The sequence below is a fragment of the Phoca vitulina genome, unplaced genomic scaffold (assembly GCF_004348235.1).
Source record: "Phoca vitulina isolate PV1807 unplaced genomic scaffold, GSC_HSeal_1.0 scaffold20, whole genome shotgun sequence".
Lineage (NCBI taxonomy): Eukaryota > Metazoa > Chordata > Mammalia > Carnivora > Phocidae > Phoca > Phoca vitulina.
The window spans coordinates 16,887,842-16,903,394 of NW_022589723.1; the positions used below are offsets into that span (position 1 = coordinate 16,887,842).

The following is a 15,553-nucleotide window of genomic DNA, read 5'->3' on the forward strand; positions in this document are numbered from 1 at the left end:
GATTTGACTTTTTGCTTTTGGTATGGGAGTGAAGGGCTAGGGTCACTGGAAAAGCCACTTGCAGGCCTGCAGTTGAAGTTTCTACTACAAGCATGTTTTGTTTGGCAGGCAGGGACCACCCCCCCCCCCCCAACCCTAGTAAGACTAAACTGCTTCAAATGGAGCACACACTCTCCTGTTTGTCTCAGGCTCTATAACTGCCTGTTGTTAAATTAGTTCTCCTGGGGGCATCTGGAATCTTTTACATTCTGTCCTTTCCTAAACACTTTTAAAAACAGTTATGTTTTCCAGAATAATTATACCTGTCTTTACTTTTGGCTTGGAACTTAGCTACTTGTGTAAATCAAATGATTCCTTATTCATTATGTACAAATAATAAAATTAACAATTGTATAGTTCTTTAGAGCTTATGAGGTATTTTTATTTAATTCATTGGATTATCACAATAATCCCATAGCTAGGGAGGTGGGTATTTTTCTCTGTATTATGAAAGGGAGGTTATAATAGCATGGTGATTAAGAGTATAGGCTGTGGAGTTAGACAGTTTGTTTGAATTTCACCTTTCGTAATTACTAGTTTAGTCTCAGCTAATAAACCTGCTCAGTTTCCTCATCTGTAAAATGAGTATATACTACCTATCTTATAGAGTCATTATAAGAAGTAAATAATTAATTCATACAAAGTAATTAGAACAGTGCCTGGCATATAGTAAGTGCTCAATAAATCTTAATTGCTAAAACTATCATTATTATTATTAACAGTATTGAAGACATGGAAACGGAAAAATTAAGAAATCTACAACAGCTAGTTGGCAGAGCTTTGGGGCTTTAACCAAGGTTTGGAGGTGTCTGGTACTGGTTTTTTTCCTCCCTATTTACTACTGATTTCCTTATGTGCTTTGGGGGGACTGTAAGATGAATCATCCTTTCTTTTATTTTTTGGCTTCCATATCTTCATTTTCTTTTGTTTCCTCATATTTAGAACTCTTGGGTATTGTCTGTCCAGTCATGGGATCCATCTGTCAGAATTCAGCAAAGTGTAGGCATGTCCATATCCCTGCAGGTGAACTCTCCTTTACACAGAGCTGCTGGGGGCTTCTGGGGTCTCTCTGAAATTTGTCCAGATAGATAGTCTGGAAAAATTAACATCCTGTTTAAAGTAAAAGTATCCTATTGTTGCCACATGGAAGACGTTTTTTAAAATAATCAATAAGCATATATTTCTCAGTGCTTTAGTTTCTTTTCTCATAAAAGGGAGGATACTTAACTTTTGGTGATCTCATTTGTCATTTCACATCCCTTTGAGGTATTGAGAAAATAGGTTATATTATCCCCAGGGGGGTGGGGCCAGGAGAGGAGTAATGAAGTCCAGTATGAAAAGAGCACAGGCTATGGAGTCAGGTAGATGAGGTTCAAATGGCTTTTCCGTTTTCTGTTATATGTCTCCAAGTCCCATTTTCCTTATCTGTGTAAGGAGGATAACCAGAGAGGATACTGCTCACAGAAGACATCGTGCCAGCTACTTAGCATGTAAATGTGGCTATTATTAATGTTGTTGGGGAGGTGACTTTTCACACTGGCTGAGGGTGACAGAGACTCAGGCCTCATCATTTTTAACCAAATGCTATGTGAACTTCTTCACCTGGGTATATTGTTTCTTTACATTTTAAAATCTAGGTGTTTTGACCTTTTATTTACTACTTTATTTATTTTTTTAAATATTTTATTTATTTGACAGAGAGAGACACAGAGAGAGAGGGAACACAAGCAGGGGGAGTGGGAGAGGGAGAAGCAGCCTTCCTGCCGAGCAGAGAGCCTGATGCGGGACTCCATCCCAGGACCCTGGGATCATGACCTGAGCCAAAGGCAGATGCTTAACAACTGAGCCACCCAGGCACCCTGCTACTTTATTTTTTTTAATTCATTTTTTTATTGTGTTACGTTAGTCACCATACAGTACATCATTAGTTTTTGATGTATTTTTAATGTGCCTATTATGGGCAGGTCACTTGGCTGTGTGTTTAGCAAAGCCATGCGTGACACTCATTACATCAAAGTCCCAAGTTTACCTCGTGTCACAAGGCGAAGTTAATGTTAGTGAATCCACATGACCAACAAGGAATATGACACAGAATCTCTCAGATGGTATTGGGGCAGCTATTCTCAGAAAGTGAAAGCAGCAGGTATTTATTATTTACTATGTTGCTCAGCATTGTGTGAGGTTGCGGATACAATAGAAACACCAGAATTTGTCTGTCTCTTATAAGACTGACAATTTTCCAGGGAAAACAGATGTGATTGAAACCTGACACAATTAAAGAATGGTAATAAACACTATGTGATTCAGTCACATTAGTTAAGTGGGCTCTCATAGACTGGTGGGTAAAAAGACAAGTAAATCCACACTTAAAGGATGGCTTGATAAATGAGAATAGAATAATTAATATACAAGGATGTAGAGGAGGCATTATGTGGTGTGTATGCATTTAGGTGGTGGTGTGGGTTCCAGGGAGAGGCAATGCTTGAGTTGATCCTGATGACTAGTGGGGGATGCCGGAGAGAGGAGTATTGAGTGAGGAGGACCGAAAATCACACTTTGAAAGGCACTGAGAGATGAAAGAGCTTAAGGGTGATAAAGAAAAGTATTTGTTCAGTATTCCTGATGGTCCGAACTTAGGGTTTCCAGGGTTAGTGGTAGGAGAGCAGGCTGGAGAAGTGAGCAAGGGATGTCATTAAAGACATTGTGTCTTTATGGACTAAAGATATGTTGAGCAATATGAGCCTCAAGGTGTTGGCAACCAAGCAGGCCAGAGACGATTATCAGTTTCAGAATGATCATTCTAGGAGGATCTTCCAGTAAAAACAGGTAAGAAATAGTAAGGGCCTGAATCAAGTCTTAGAAGAAAGAAAAAAATGAATGAATGGATGGATGAATAGTAGAGTGAGTAAATGGATGATATTAAATGGATGATTGTAGAAGTTCAGAGAAAGGGGATGCCATAGTAGGAACAATATTAGAGGAATACTTTATGATGGAAGAAGATTTGAGTGGTCAGCCCACTGACTTGTCCATAGTAGGTAATTGGTAAGCTGGGTATTGACTGGCTATGGGATTTATATGAGAAAAGATAGGGAGTAATACCAGGTTGCACAAATGTGTGAGATGGTCAAGGAGACAAATCTAATTGGAAAAGAGTGGTAGATAATATGATTTGCTATGAAAATTGGTTGCACATTTTAGAAGGCTTTGAAATGCCAGATTGAGGAGCTTAAACTTATTTCATTAATCAGTAGGAAGCCATTTAAGATTCTTAAACACATATTTTGACATACTCAGTTTGGGTTAGAACTGTGTTTGTGTGTTGGGCCTCTTCATCATGGTTGGAGGAAGATGTGTCTAGGGAGATGATGCTAGTTCATGATCTTTCTTGATGAAAGGGATGTGAAATGACAAGAATTTCATGATGATTCTTACATTTAATGGAAATGCCACACAGACAGCAATACTTTTTGACTGGAGGATAAAGTTGCATGACCCCACTTTGGCTGTGTGGATACTAGAAAAGTCCACTGTGGGGAAACAAAGGAAGACAAAGGAAGGGAGAAATGAGTGAGTACCCATATGAGATTTTTGGTGATGCTAGTCTAGAGAGGGATGGAGCAAACAGAAAGATGGAAGAAACTGCATGCCCTATGGAGTCTTTTATGGAGAGCAAATACATGGCATGCGCAGCAAGTATCTCATTCCATCCCACTGCAAACGTTAATTCATCATGGTATGTTTTCCTCTTGAGCTCAATGGTAGTCTTAGAGTCCTTGTTACACAGTGCTTCAGGCAACTTTTGTCAATTGATCAGAGTTGGCACTGGAATTCAAACCTATCTGTCACACCTGGAGTAAGAAATGAATGAGAAATAAATTATGACTGTACTCACAGTGCAAATCAATTTTTACTTTTTCAGGTGGAACTTGCGGAAATCTGTGCCAAGAGTGAGCGTTATATTGGCACTGAAGGAGGAGGGATGGACCAGTCCATATCATTTCTTGCAGAAGAAGGAACTGTATGTGACATTGAGCTATTTGGAAATATCAACTAGGGAAAGTTCATATGGAGAGGTTCTGGGCAGTCAATTCTCTTAGGTTCTATTACAAATGGTATTTATCATCTGCTTTGTAATTCAAGGCTGCTACCAGTTCACCTATTCTGTTTCATGTTGATCACCTCTTCCTTAGGCTCCCAGAATCATACCTCAGATCTGTTTTTCTCTTGTGCCTAGTCTTTTCCCCCTTCTATTTCTCTCCATTGTTAAGGTGAGATTTCTCAACTCCCTAGTATTGGGACCACCTTTCCTGCTCTTGTCCCAAATCACTTCATCTCATGGCATTTTCATAATCTCTTGTTGGTTTTAAACCCAAATGTTAACTTCTCTTACCACATATATTCACAACCCCTCTTTTTATAATTTACTCTTTGGTATCATTTTTCTCTGTCAACATTTTTGGGGCTTCAGTGGTGGGAAAAGAATGTTGACAGTAAGCCAGGGATGAATTCTTTAGCTGGATACCACTTCCCCTTGGCTATCAACTCCCTTAGGCAGAGTAGAGGTTTTGGTTGTTGCCCATAAACTACCCATTTCCAAAATAGAAGTGGACATTTCTTTAAAATCTTTTCTTGGTTTTTCATCAGATTCCTACAAGCTTGGCTATTTTCTAAGAATACCTGGATTTCTTCTTATTAAGAATATTTATTGTTGATTCCTCTAAGCCAAAGACATGAACCATGAGCAAATGTGTTTTAATGTTAAGAAAATAATCTGGGTGTTTTGGATGAGACCTGACAAGCAGACATGGTGGCAAGAGTGCCGATGTTAATGTAAGTTAGCTATAGAGTCTGAACAAAGTCCACATTCTTTGAGCTTGCAAAGCACTTCATGATCTGGCTCCTGCTTTACCTCTGCATTCTACCCTCTCACCAACCCTCAACCCTCAAACTCTGAGCTCCAGGCAAATTTCAATACCCAAAGCTTTATTAACACCTCATGTTTTTTTTTTTTTGCCTCTGAACTTGCGTATGCTCTTCCCTCTTTTTGATATCCTATTTGGGTCAAGAAATCCTCTGTCTGCCCTACTCTTGCTCATCCTTTAAGACTCAGTGTAGATTTCCCTTTTCTCAAAGGAGCCTACACTAGGTGATCAGGTGCTTCAACTATGTGCCTATAAAGCACCCTGTGCTTTGCTACTGTTGTAACACAACCTAGAAATGTATTTGTCCACTTGATTGTCTTTCCTGCTAGATAGTAAGCTCTATGAGGGCAGGGACAGTGTCTGTCTTGTTCACTGTTGTATCTCCAGTACCTAGTACAGTGCCTGGAAGTCAATAAATAATATTTGAATTGAATGAGTACATTTTTATGAAGAATTTTTGCTAAGGTAAATAAATAGATAAATGATTAAACATTTTCTGAGTTCTAATACATTATATCTCACCTGTCATTTTTCTTCCAATAGGCCAAGTTGATAGAATTTAGTCCTCTGAGGGCAACTGATGTGAAACTCCCAAGTGGAGCGGTATTTGTGATTGCCAACAGTTGTGTGGAAATGAATAAAGCAGCAACTTCTCATTTCAACATCAGGGTGATGGAGTGTCGGCTGGCTGCAAAGGTATGAACTTGGCAAACTAGTGAAACTTGGAGTAGGCTTTCTCTTGTCCTTTTTCTCTTTTTTCTTTGCTACTTTGTCTCTTTCCCTAAAGTTTAGGGCATCATTCTGACTGCAGCAGTATTCTAAATGAAGGTCTTTGGGTAGAGAGTAATATGAATTTGATTTCGAACTCAGGAGATCAATAGACCAATAGGTGTGCCCTGCAACCTCGAGGTATTTGGAAGCTATATAAACTTCACAGTTGAGTCTTCTAGGATAGTTTATATCTATGAAGCATAGGCCATGGGTTAGGTAAGGGTGGAGAAAGATAGTTGGAGGTGGTTGATGGGAAGTGACCATAACTGATCTTGTTTCTTTGACAAATGTGATGGTAGCCTCAACAGCTGGTCCTCTGAGAAGCACCATTTTTGTAGTGGGCCATCACTGGTCACTTTAAAAATACAGGCTTGATGTAATGCTGCTGTGCCCAAAAGACTTTTACATGTGTGCAAAGGAAACAGAAACCAGGAGGGAGTCTTTGCAATTCTCTGTTCCACAGTTTAGAAGACCCTTGCCAGTCAAACCTTAAATCTACTTAGGAAGTATTCATTGAATACCTGTTATATGCCTAGGACCATGAAGATATACAAAAGGATATAAGACATGAGAATAGAGAGAGTAGAGTGGAGAGTTAAAATTAGAGGATGTGAAATAGGAAATGGTTAGTATGTGATCAGGTGGTATATAAGCAGGTGCTCCAAAAAGTGACACAGAAATGAAATGTTGTGGAGGATCCAGAAGGGTACATGGTATGACCAGAAAGGTAGAGAGAACTAAGACTGGGAGCTGGGGGGTTCTGGCTTAGGAGCTGCACTGTGCTTTCTCCTAGTTAGAATGATATTTAGAAATTTAAATCTGATCAGATAATTCCCCTGCTTAACACCTTTTAAAACTTTTTGATTTCATTGGAATAAAGTAAAAAGTCCTTATCACTGCTTAGAGAGCCTTGCAAGATCTGATGCCTGTGCACCTCATCCTCTTCCTGTCTTAGCATCCCCTACTCCCATTACACTCCAGCCATAATGCTCATTCCCACCCTAGGGACTTTGCACATGCCCAGAATGCTCTTCCCCTAGCCTTCTTTGAAGTCTCAGCCTAAATGTCCCCTAGGAAGCCTTCCTTGACCTCCTTACTCCCAGACTAAGGTAAGTCTCCCTTCATATTTCATAGCTCTTGCACTTCTCAGTTACGGAACTTATCACAATTGTTTAATGTCTGTTTCCTCCTTTTGATTCAGTTTTATCTGAGAGCCAGGACTGTGTCCATCTTGCTAACTCTTATATCTCTAATGCCTGGCATAGTGCTTGGGCTGAAATTGGCACAGGATAAACATTTGTTGGATAAATGAATGACTACTCCCTGTGTTCCCTGCCCTGTCATATTTATTTTGCTCACTTTCACAATATTGTACAAGTGTATATTGGACTGGTTACTCCGGAGATATGTAAGGTGTGGGGTTATCCCTTGTGACTGACTTGCCACTTCATCCTACTCCCACCCCCCCCCCACAGTTGTGAAGTTAGGGAGAGTAGAGATAGGATGAGCCAGAAAAATAAAAAAGTTTTTTTTTTTCCCCTGGAAAATTTTGACATTAACATTTTTTAAAAATCATGATTTAAATGTTTAAAATTAGAATTTACTCATTCAAATAATTTCTAAAAATTTTGTAAAAGAAATGTTTTAGTATTAAACTCTTGACAGTATCTGATCAGTGCATATATGAGAAATAGTGCAGTAAACTTTTTTCAATATCAAGGCTTCAGTGAACCGTTTTTTCCTTTAGGACAAGCTTCCTCTTTCAGGAGATGGAAGAAATTAGTGTCTTATTTGTTTGAGGGCCTTATTCATGCTGACTTTACTTTGAGATTGATGAGTAAGTGTTGCCTTCCTGAGGAGACTTCAAGCATACACAACATTGTTTTCAAAGTCTTACCACGAAATGAGATATCCTCTACAAGGTCTACGGGTGAGCTCAAACAAGTATGAGATGTGAAATGGGTTCACCTTGTGACTACTGTCTTCCTGAAATGCAAGTAGAGAGAAGAATGCAGTTGTGGTGCTGAATCTCTAGTGAAATGTTAGGGTGGGGAAATGGTCTGAGAGTTAACTGGAAAAAAGGCATCTCTTTTGGGAGCAGTATCTGGAAACCTTAATCCACTATAGAACCTCCTCAAGAATAGGAGTTGATAGCTCCATATGAGTCTTAGAGGTACTCTGGTCAGTGAAATTGGCATCTGAATTTTGCTTTTTGCTGCACACTCCTCCCAGTTGATGCATACTCTGAATTTGTCTTTTAAAATATGGAAGAAAGTAAAGTGAAAGACTTTATCAAGATGGAAAATGTTTTTTTAATTCATGTTGCTGCAAACCACTAGTTTATAATAAATAAAGATAAAACTAAAAGTTAAAACTGCTAATATGATCTTGATGTTAAGAACACACTTTTGCCTAGGTGGGGTACCTGGGTGGCCTAGTCAGTTAAGCATCTGGCTCTTGGTCTCAGCTCAGCTCTTGATCTCAGGGTCGTGAGTTCAAGCCCCACATGGGCTCCATGCTGGGTATGGAGAAAGAAGGAAAGAGAAAGGAAGATTAAAAAAAAGAAAGAATACACTTTTGCCTAAGAGCATAGGCTGGAATTCTGCTAAGCATATTTTCCTTCCAATATGGTTCCATTCTTTTCTCTATATATGAATGAATATAATATTTGTTTGGAAATGGTCTCATTAAATTGGGAAATAAATGTCCCATGTAAAAAGGTTAGGAACATTGTCTTAATCTGGACAAACTGCCTGTTTTCAGACAGTAAAAATGAAGTATTGGGGCAGAAATGACTAATTAGGATAGTTTTGAAAATGACACTGATCAGATGGAGCTCTACACAGCAACACTGTATTGAATGACACTAATTTTCCCACTCCTCCTATGAAAATGAGTACCTTTTGTATCTGCTTAACACAGGGAAGTACACTGAGCCAACGAAGATGGTTTTTCTTTGTTTTGCTTTTATGTTGATAGTTTCGTCTATATCCTCAAATCTCCTTTCTCTCCCTCTTTCTCTTTCTCCCTCCTCCTCTCTTTCTAGTAGCTTCAAAAACTAATTGATGCAGATTCATTGAAAGTCAGTCTTATAAAGCCATTTGAACTAAAATTAAGAACATTTCAAAGCAAACTCAGTAGAGATTTATAATTATTACGTGATACTTTTAAGTGAAGCACATTTTTATGTTCTTAAATTGACAAAGTGGCCAGAAATCTTTAATGAGCACAAATTTTTCATACTTTACACATATTCAGTGGCTTAAACTTTTCCAGAAATGTTTTATGTCTATGAAAGAGAGTATCCCTTAATTCTATTGGGGGATAAAATATGTGATGCTGATGATGAGTATTATGGGAAGTCAAAAACGGAAGAGAAATTATTCCATTGCTTTTGCATACCCTGAGCTCCTTGTGGCAATAAGTGAAGCAATGAAGGAGAGTTTCATGTGGTCCTTTGGCACTTCAAGGAAATTTTATAATGTGATTCTTTACGGAGCCTGTCTACTCAGGGGCCATCACTCACCCAGTTTTTTTAGCTCCTGCCACTTAATGGTCAATATGGAACTTATTCTCTGCTAGTGATAGTACGTGAGAAGTGGCCGTAATGTCAGGGCTTTGGCAGTTTCCTTGAATTTAAGTGGAGGAAAACCAGAGACCCAAGAATGTGGCCAGTTTCACTCAGCACTGTTGATTCAGTAGAGCACATTGTGCCGAGACTCTAGTGCGGAGTATTCCCAGAATGGTGGGTCCAAGCTGCAGGGCAGAGGAAGCACATATTGGGGGATAGGGTCCGTGTGTTTGGTGGAACCAGGTTGTGGCAGGGCCGTCAGTGCTGCACTAAGGATCAACCAGGCTTGGTTCTGGAAGCAGTGGGCAGCTGCTTGATGTTGTTAGCAAGGTATTAGACGTATTAACCTGGCAGCAGGAACTTTTGCCTTGGTGGAAGAGAACTGAGGATGGGATAAAAAGGGAGGGATACGAGAGAAGCTGTGACTGAACCTAGTAAAGGGTCAGTCAGGTATAAAGCTCTCCATGATTGGGTGTCTTTCCTCCTTTCGCCATGAAGCTTTCCCTGGCTACCCTCCCCACTCCTGTTATGTTAAATGTCCTTTTATATGCTCTTACCACCTCCTGTATTTTTCCATGATAGCAATAGATCACAACTAGATTAAGTTGTTCACTGTGTAATTCTTATTGAACACCTGTCTCCTCTGGTAGGCTGTGAGCTCCCTGTGGTCAGGAGCCATGTGTGCTTACTCACTGTTGTGTGCCCTGGGCCTGGAGAGTGGTGGGCACTCAGCAGACACTCATTGCATGCAGGCATGCGTCAATGAAGGAAAACCATTGAGTTGGTAAGCTGCAGTTTCAAGCTGACATGATGGGGTGGAAAGCATAGTGCTGCCACTGGTAGGTTTAGAGAAGGTTGGATGGAAGGTGACTGGAAAGTGAGAGGCAGTGATGTTTCCCCATGGAGTTTTCTCCTGCCTGGTTAGGAATACATCTGAAGCCTCCCCCCTTGGCCTTCACATGTAGCTCTGGGCTTGGGGGACGGCCCTCAGATGTATGTGTTTAGAGACAGTAGTCGAAACCAAGAGCTAAGTTCAGTTTGTTGAGGGAAAGAAATGTGGCAAGAAAAGACTAGAAGGCCAGGGGTTAACCTTGGAAGGTGACTTCAGTTAGGAAGTAGGTAATGAAAGGGGAAAAATGAGTCGTGGAAGAAAATGGTGTAAGGACCAGAGAGGTGAGAGAGAAACCAGGAAAAATCAAGGCTACAGAAGCAATGAAACAGGGAATTGAAAGAAGATGGGTACTGAAGAGTGCCAGAAGCCACCGACTTGTTAGGGGCTAAAAGGACTGAGAAAACTCCTGTGGCTTTGGAAGTGGATTGGGAGGTAAGGAAAGACCAGGAGGCTACATTCAATAGTGAGAGTGGCTACCAAAGGCCTAGACTATGGGCCACTGGTAGTTAGTGAAAGAGTGGGAGAGATGAAGAACAGTAGCTTTAGGATTAAGGATTTTAAGACACCAGACATCTGTATATGTTTGAAAGCACAGAAAAAGGTGTCAGGTGGGTGAGAACTACCTAGAGAGGCAGGAGAATGTGGAGAGGGAAGAAACTTGACCTTCACAAAAGTGCCTCTTCTAGGCCAGGCAAGGTGCTAGATATTTTTATTGTTATCTTATTGAATCTTCAAACAGTAGCTTGTAAAGTAGCCATTAAGTTTAAGTACGCCATTTTACATACTGGGAGTTTCCGGCCAGGGTAGGTGGTGACCTGTTTTAAGTAAGTGCAGGAGTCCAGGTGTGCCTTCACCCCTGCTCTTTCCATTGTGCCCCGTGGGAGTTAGGCATGGATGAGCCAGAGCACCATGTTTGGGGTGCTGAGGGTGCAGTGAGAACTATACGTGATCTGTTATGCACAGCTGTGCAGGTCTCTTCAGATTTATCCTGTAGCCTGCGTGCTGAGCACAGACTGCGGGGAATACTAACATCGGGGAAGGGCAACATCGTACTGTTTTCATGATGGTTATGAGTAGAACATGCACCTAGAAGTCACCAGCCACTGTGGAATACTGGAGAACAGCTCTGTGTAGTTGGGAGGGGGTATGGGGGTAAGCAAAAAATAGAAAGTCTTCATGATAAAAACAACTATGTATGATCACATCTATATCAAACTATATGTGTGTAGGTATGCAGAAAGTTTGCATAAATATATAATAGTATAGTTATCACAATAGTGGTTGGTGGTTATCTTGTTGGAGTAATTACAGATCATTTATTTTACTTTGTATTTTTTTGTGCTTTGAACTGGTTTGTGCTTTTTGAAATTTTAAAAATAAGCATGTGTGACTTATATAACCAGAAACAAAAACAACATAGCCGCTTTTGTTGTGTGGAAAACAACTTGTTGAATGAATTGTTGTTTTTAGAGGTAACTCAGAGAAGGGATTAGAAATTTTAGCCTTTGCTGACCAGATGAAGAGCAGACTTGGTACTTTTCCCATTGCTTTGTTAATACTAACTGCAGTGTGAAAGTCAAAGAGAGGTGGATTCTGATAGTCAGCCTCCTGAGTTAGGGTCCGTATCTTAGCACTCTCCTAGCACATCCCCTTACTGGGAGCTCCAGCAACTCTCCCAGACTGAGGGCTTTTTCTGGCAGCAGCCGAGCTCTGAGTTTGCACCTGAGACAACCTGGAAATGCTTGGGAGCTGGATACCCTTGGAAGTAGCCCTCAACAGATGATGGATGAGAGTTAGTGGTAAATATTCCAGCTTGCTTGCCCACAGGCAGGACACATCCAAGTTTTTACACACAGGTTCCAGAGGGCCCAGCAGGCCCAGCCTCACCTCTCCATGTCACTGCACTTTGCATTGGCTTCTGTTGCTATCTTACTTTCCACTCCTCTACCGGCATCTTGGAATCATCCTTCCCCCTAAATTCTTGCCTCAGAGCCTGCTTCTGAGAGACACCAACCTGAGACAGGATCCTAGCACTATTTATCTGCCTCTTTCCATGTCTGCGGACAAAACACTTGTTGCCTGCTTTCTTGCCCACAGGGCACGGAACAGGTTCAGGAACCTCCCAGAAGTGGTATCTGATATGAATACTTAATATTTGCATTGGTGAAAAGAAAGTGGTGAATGTTGATAAAGAACTGCTTTCTCTTATTTCTCTACCCTGCTACAAGTGAGGAACTTGTGATGAGATGACCCATAGCCTTGACTCATAGTCCTGCTTCACAAATGTGAAGTAGGCCAATCACCAAGGCCTCAAGTGGCAAATTCCTTCATGAAGTTCTGTCTTTGAGTGACAGTGATCTTACCCACCCACTTCCCTCATCTGCAAGTCATCCTTCTGTTTCCTGAGTCAGATTTCAAAGGGCTTAAGCAGCTTTCCTATTTTACTCCCACAATGTAGTGCACTCTTATTCAGTGGCTCATGGCCGTGCAGCTCTCGGTGACGGCATGTGGTAGATTTCATCCTCCACTGAAATACAGACCAGTTGGCTATGTGGACCCTCCAGCTGGGGGCTAAGTGGACCCAACAGCAAACTGGGATATTGCTGGAGTGAACGAGAGCTTTTGTATGTTAGTGCCTCTGTCTGTGGGAGGAAAGCACACAGGGAGGCTGCCTTTGAAAAACAACCTTGTAGGCAGCACGCATCCCTCCTAGACTTTCTCCTCACACATCCCTGGCCCAGGTTCCTTGGATCAAGTGCCTGAGGCAGTGTACTTGTTCAAGTGAGCCGGGGGATGGAAACTTGAAGATTGTTTTTGACTAAAAGGTTTTGAGGAAGCGCCCACTCTCATCACTTGGGGGCAGTTCTTTGATGTTTTTCCTTCTTCTTCTTTTTTTTTTTTTTAGAGGGAACCCATCTATCAAAGTGTTTGTTTTTAAATCACTAGAATGTTCATTTCTAACACAAATCTTAGTTTGTGCTTAGAAATCCATTGGTAGGACTTGAATGGCAATTTGAACTAGTGTGAGCAGCTTTGCGCAGTGGCAGTATCGTAGCCAATGAGGTTTATCCGAGGCGCGATTATTGCTAATTGAACTAGTGTGAGCAGCACCGCATAGATATTAGCCATAACTCATTGAGATTGTGACCTTGAGGAAGCCAGAAAGAGTTAGAGGACCGGGGTTCAATTTCCAGCGCTGTTTCTTACTAGACTTTGGGCAAGTCATCTACTCTTACCTCTTAAATAGAGTAATAATACCCATCTCACAAGGTTGGTGAAGATTAAAAGAAATAAAAAGCACATTTTAAATCATACAGCACTATACCGTTGTTAATTACTTCTGTTTGCTTCATTGCTTATTTCAGCTGGATTTGGATCTGTGTTTCAAGAAAGTATCATTCTAGGAGATTATCAACTTCAGCTCTTTTTCTGTATAAAATAAATATATATTGCTTTATGTAATGTCTTTATAAGTTTTCTCAAATTATTTTTGGAATACATTAGAATATAGACCATGAATGAATGAATTAAATGAATGAGTGAATCTGTGGAGGTATCAGTCTAGCACTGCTTGTAAAAACTAAGTGTGCTAAGCAAACAAAGTCAGAAGAAAGATCTTAGCTTTAGTCCTGGCTTTAAAAATGGTACCATATTCTGTGAAATAATTGAACAGAAAAATATAATTCTTTTTCTCTTTTTCCAGTTCTGTCTTAAAATCATTAACTCCTTTCAAATGTATGAGCCAGAGTTTTAAAAAGAGGATTAATGAATATAAGAACTTCTGTTATTAACATTCTTCAGAAGTGAGTGGCCCTAACCAAAGTTCAATGGTCTTTTGGTAAGCCCTGCTTCCTGTCTAAAAGAAAGGAAAATCAAATCATCAGCATAATAGAAGAGTAAATCAGATGCACATTTCCTTGAAGATGAGTTTTCCCTTCTTTTGCTTGTTTCTTTTTGCTGTTTATACTGTCTGCACCTGCCTCACACCCGGGGAATGAATTTTATAGGCCTCAGGATGAGAGATATCTTCGGTCACCTGCTCTGAAAGGCTCAGTCAGTGGTTTGGGGAGAATGAGAGAAACATATTCCAGATTGAGGTTCCCACGAGTGGACCTGGTTACAAAGGTTTTGTTTGTACTTAACCCTCTCCATCAGACTGAGGGATGCCTCAAGATGCAGTTGGAAGCCAAACTCTTTTCTTGAGGGTGAAGAAACATACAGCTCTGGTTCTACCAGGAACCTAATGAAGTGGTTTCTCATAAGGTCACCAGTGAGGTTTTCATTTAAAATCTGGGACTTTACTCCAAATGTCCAGATACTTAAGTTCATTAGCCGTTTTCAAAGAGGCATGTGGTAAACAGGAAGTGCTCTAATGAAATCAGGCATACAGTGTCCACCTCAGGACCCAGGTCACATGAGAATTGGGTAGTTTTCTGTAGACTTTGTAGAGAGCGGTGTATTAGGGATGAACTGAATAGGGATAAAAGAACAAAATCATTCAAAGCAATAGCCCTGAGGGAAAGTGGTGACAGGCGAAAAAAAAAAAATAATCAGCGGGATATTAGGTTTTTTAAGGAAAAATGTTTAACTAGCCTGTGAGTGTCACACGAGCATGTTTTAATTCCAAACATCTGAACCCAGTGTACATTTTCAAGCAATGATAGGAAATGTGGATAGGTTGAATGGAAAAAAAGAAAACAGTTGAATTTGGCTAATTAAAATAGTACATACCGATTTCTGAAATGAAAGCTAACCATTATCTTGGTTTGAACTTGCAGCTCCTGGCTAAATACAGAGGCTTGCAGTGGGATAAAGTACTGCGACTAGAGGAGGTGCAGGCCAAACTTGGAGTCAGTCTGGAAGAAATGCTGTGGATCACAGAGGATGCCCTTCACCCCGAACCCTATAGCCCTGAGGAGATCTGCAGGTGTCTGGGAATTAGCCTACAGGAGCTTCGAACCCAAATTCTGAGTCCAAACACTCAAGATGGTGAGTCTGCATAAGAAAGTGAAGAACATGGGTTGTTCCCCTACTCACAGCTGGAAAGATTCCAGTATCCCCATGAATTTTACTGATTTTGAAGCATACTTGAGGGTATTTGGAGAATGTGTATGTTTTGGCAAACTTAATTATCTAGATTCTGGGCTTCATTAAATTCACTGATTGATTCATCACCAAACATTTCCTGATCTGCTATATGTATTCTGGTGAGGCAAAGGTGGATAAAGCATGGTTCCTGCCCTCGAGAAGTTCCTATTTCAAGACGTTTCTCTTTTTTTCCTCTATGCATTTTTCTGATTATTATACGATGTACACAACAAGGTCTAGGTTGGAGCAGTGCTTATAACTGCTGAG

General features: G+C 40.6%; 1 protein-coding gene and 1 pseudogene across 3 annotated transcripts in view; both read left to right on the forward strand.

Annotated features, from left to right (window-relative positions):
- Positions 1 to 15,553, forward strand: part of GALK2 (galactokinase 2) — a 119,609-nt gene that overhangs the window by 73,888 nt on the left and 30,168 nt on the right. For all 3 annotated transcript variants that reach the window (XM_032417954.1, XM_032417953.1, XM_032417952.1), the window contains exons 6-8: positions 3,962 to 4,060; positions 5,508 to 5,660; positions 14,977 to 15,187. In XM_032417954.1, coding sequence (XP_032273845.1) covers positions 3,962 to 4,060; positions 5,508 to 5,660; positions 14,977 to 15,187 — 463 coding nt within the window. The remainder of the gene's footprint in view (positions 1 to 3,961; positions 4,061 to 5,507; positions 5,661 to 14,976; positions 15,188 to 15,553) is intronic.
- LOC116640873 lies at positions 13,228 to 13,379 on the forward strand (annotated as a pseudogene).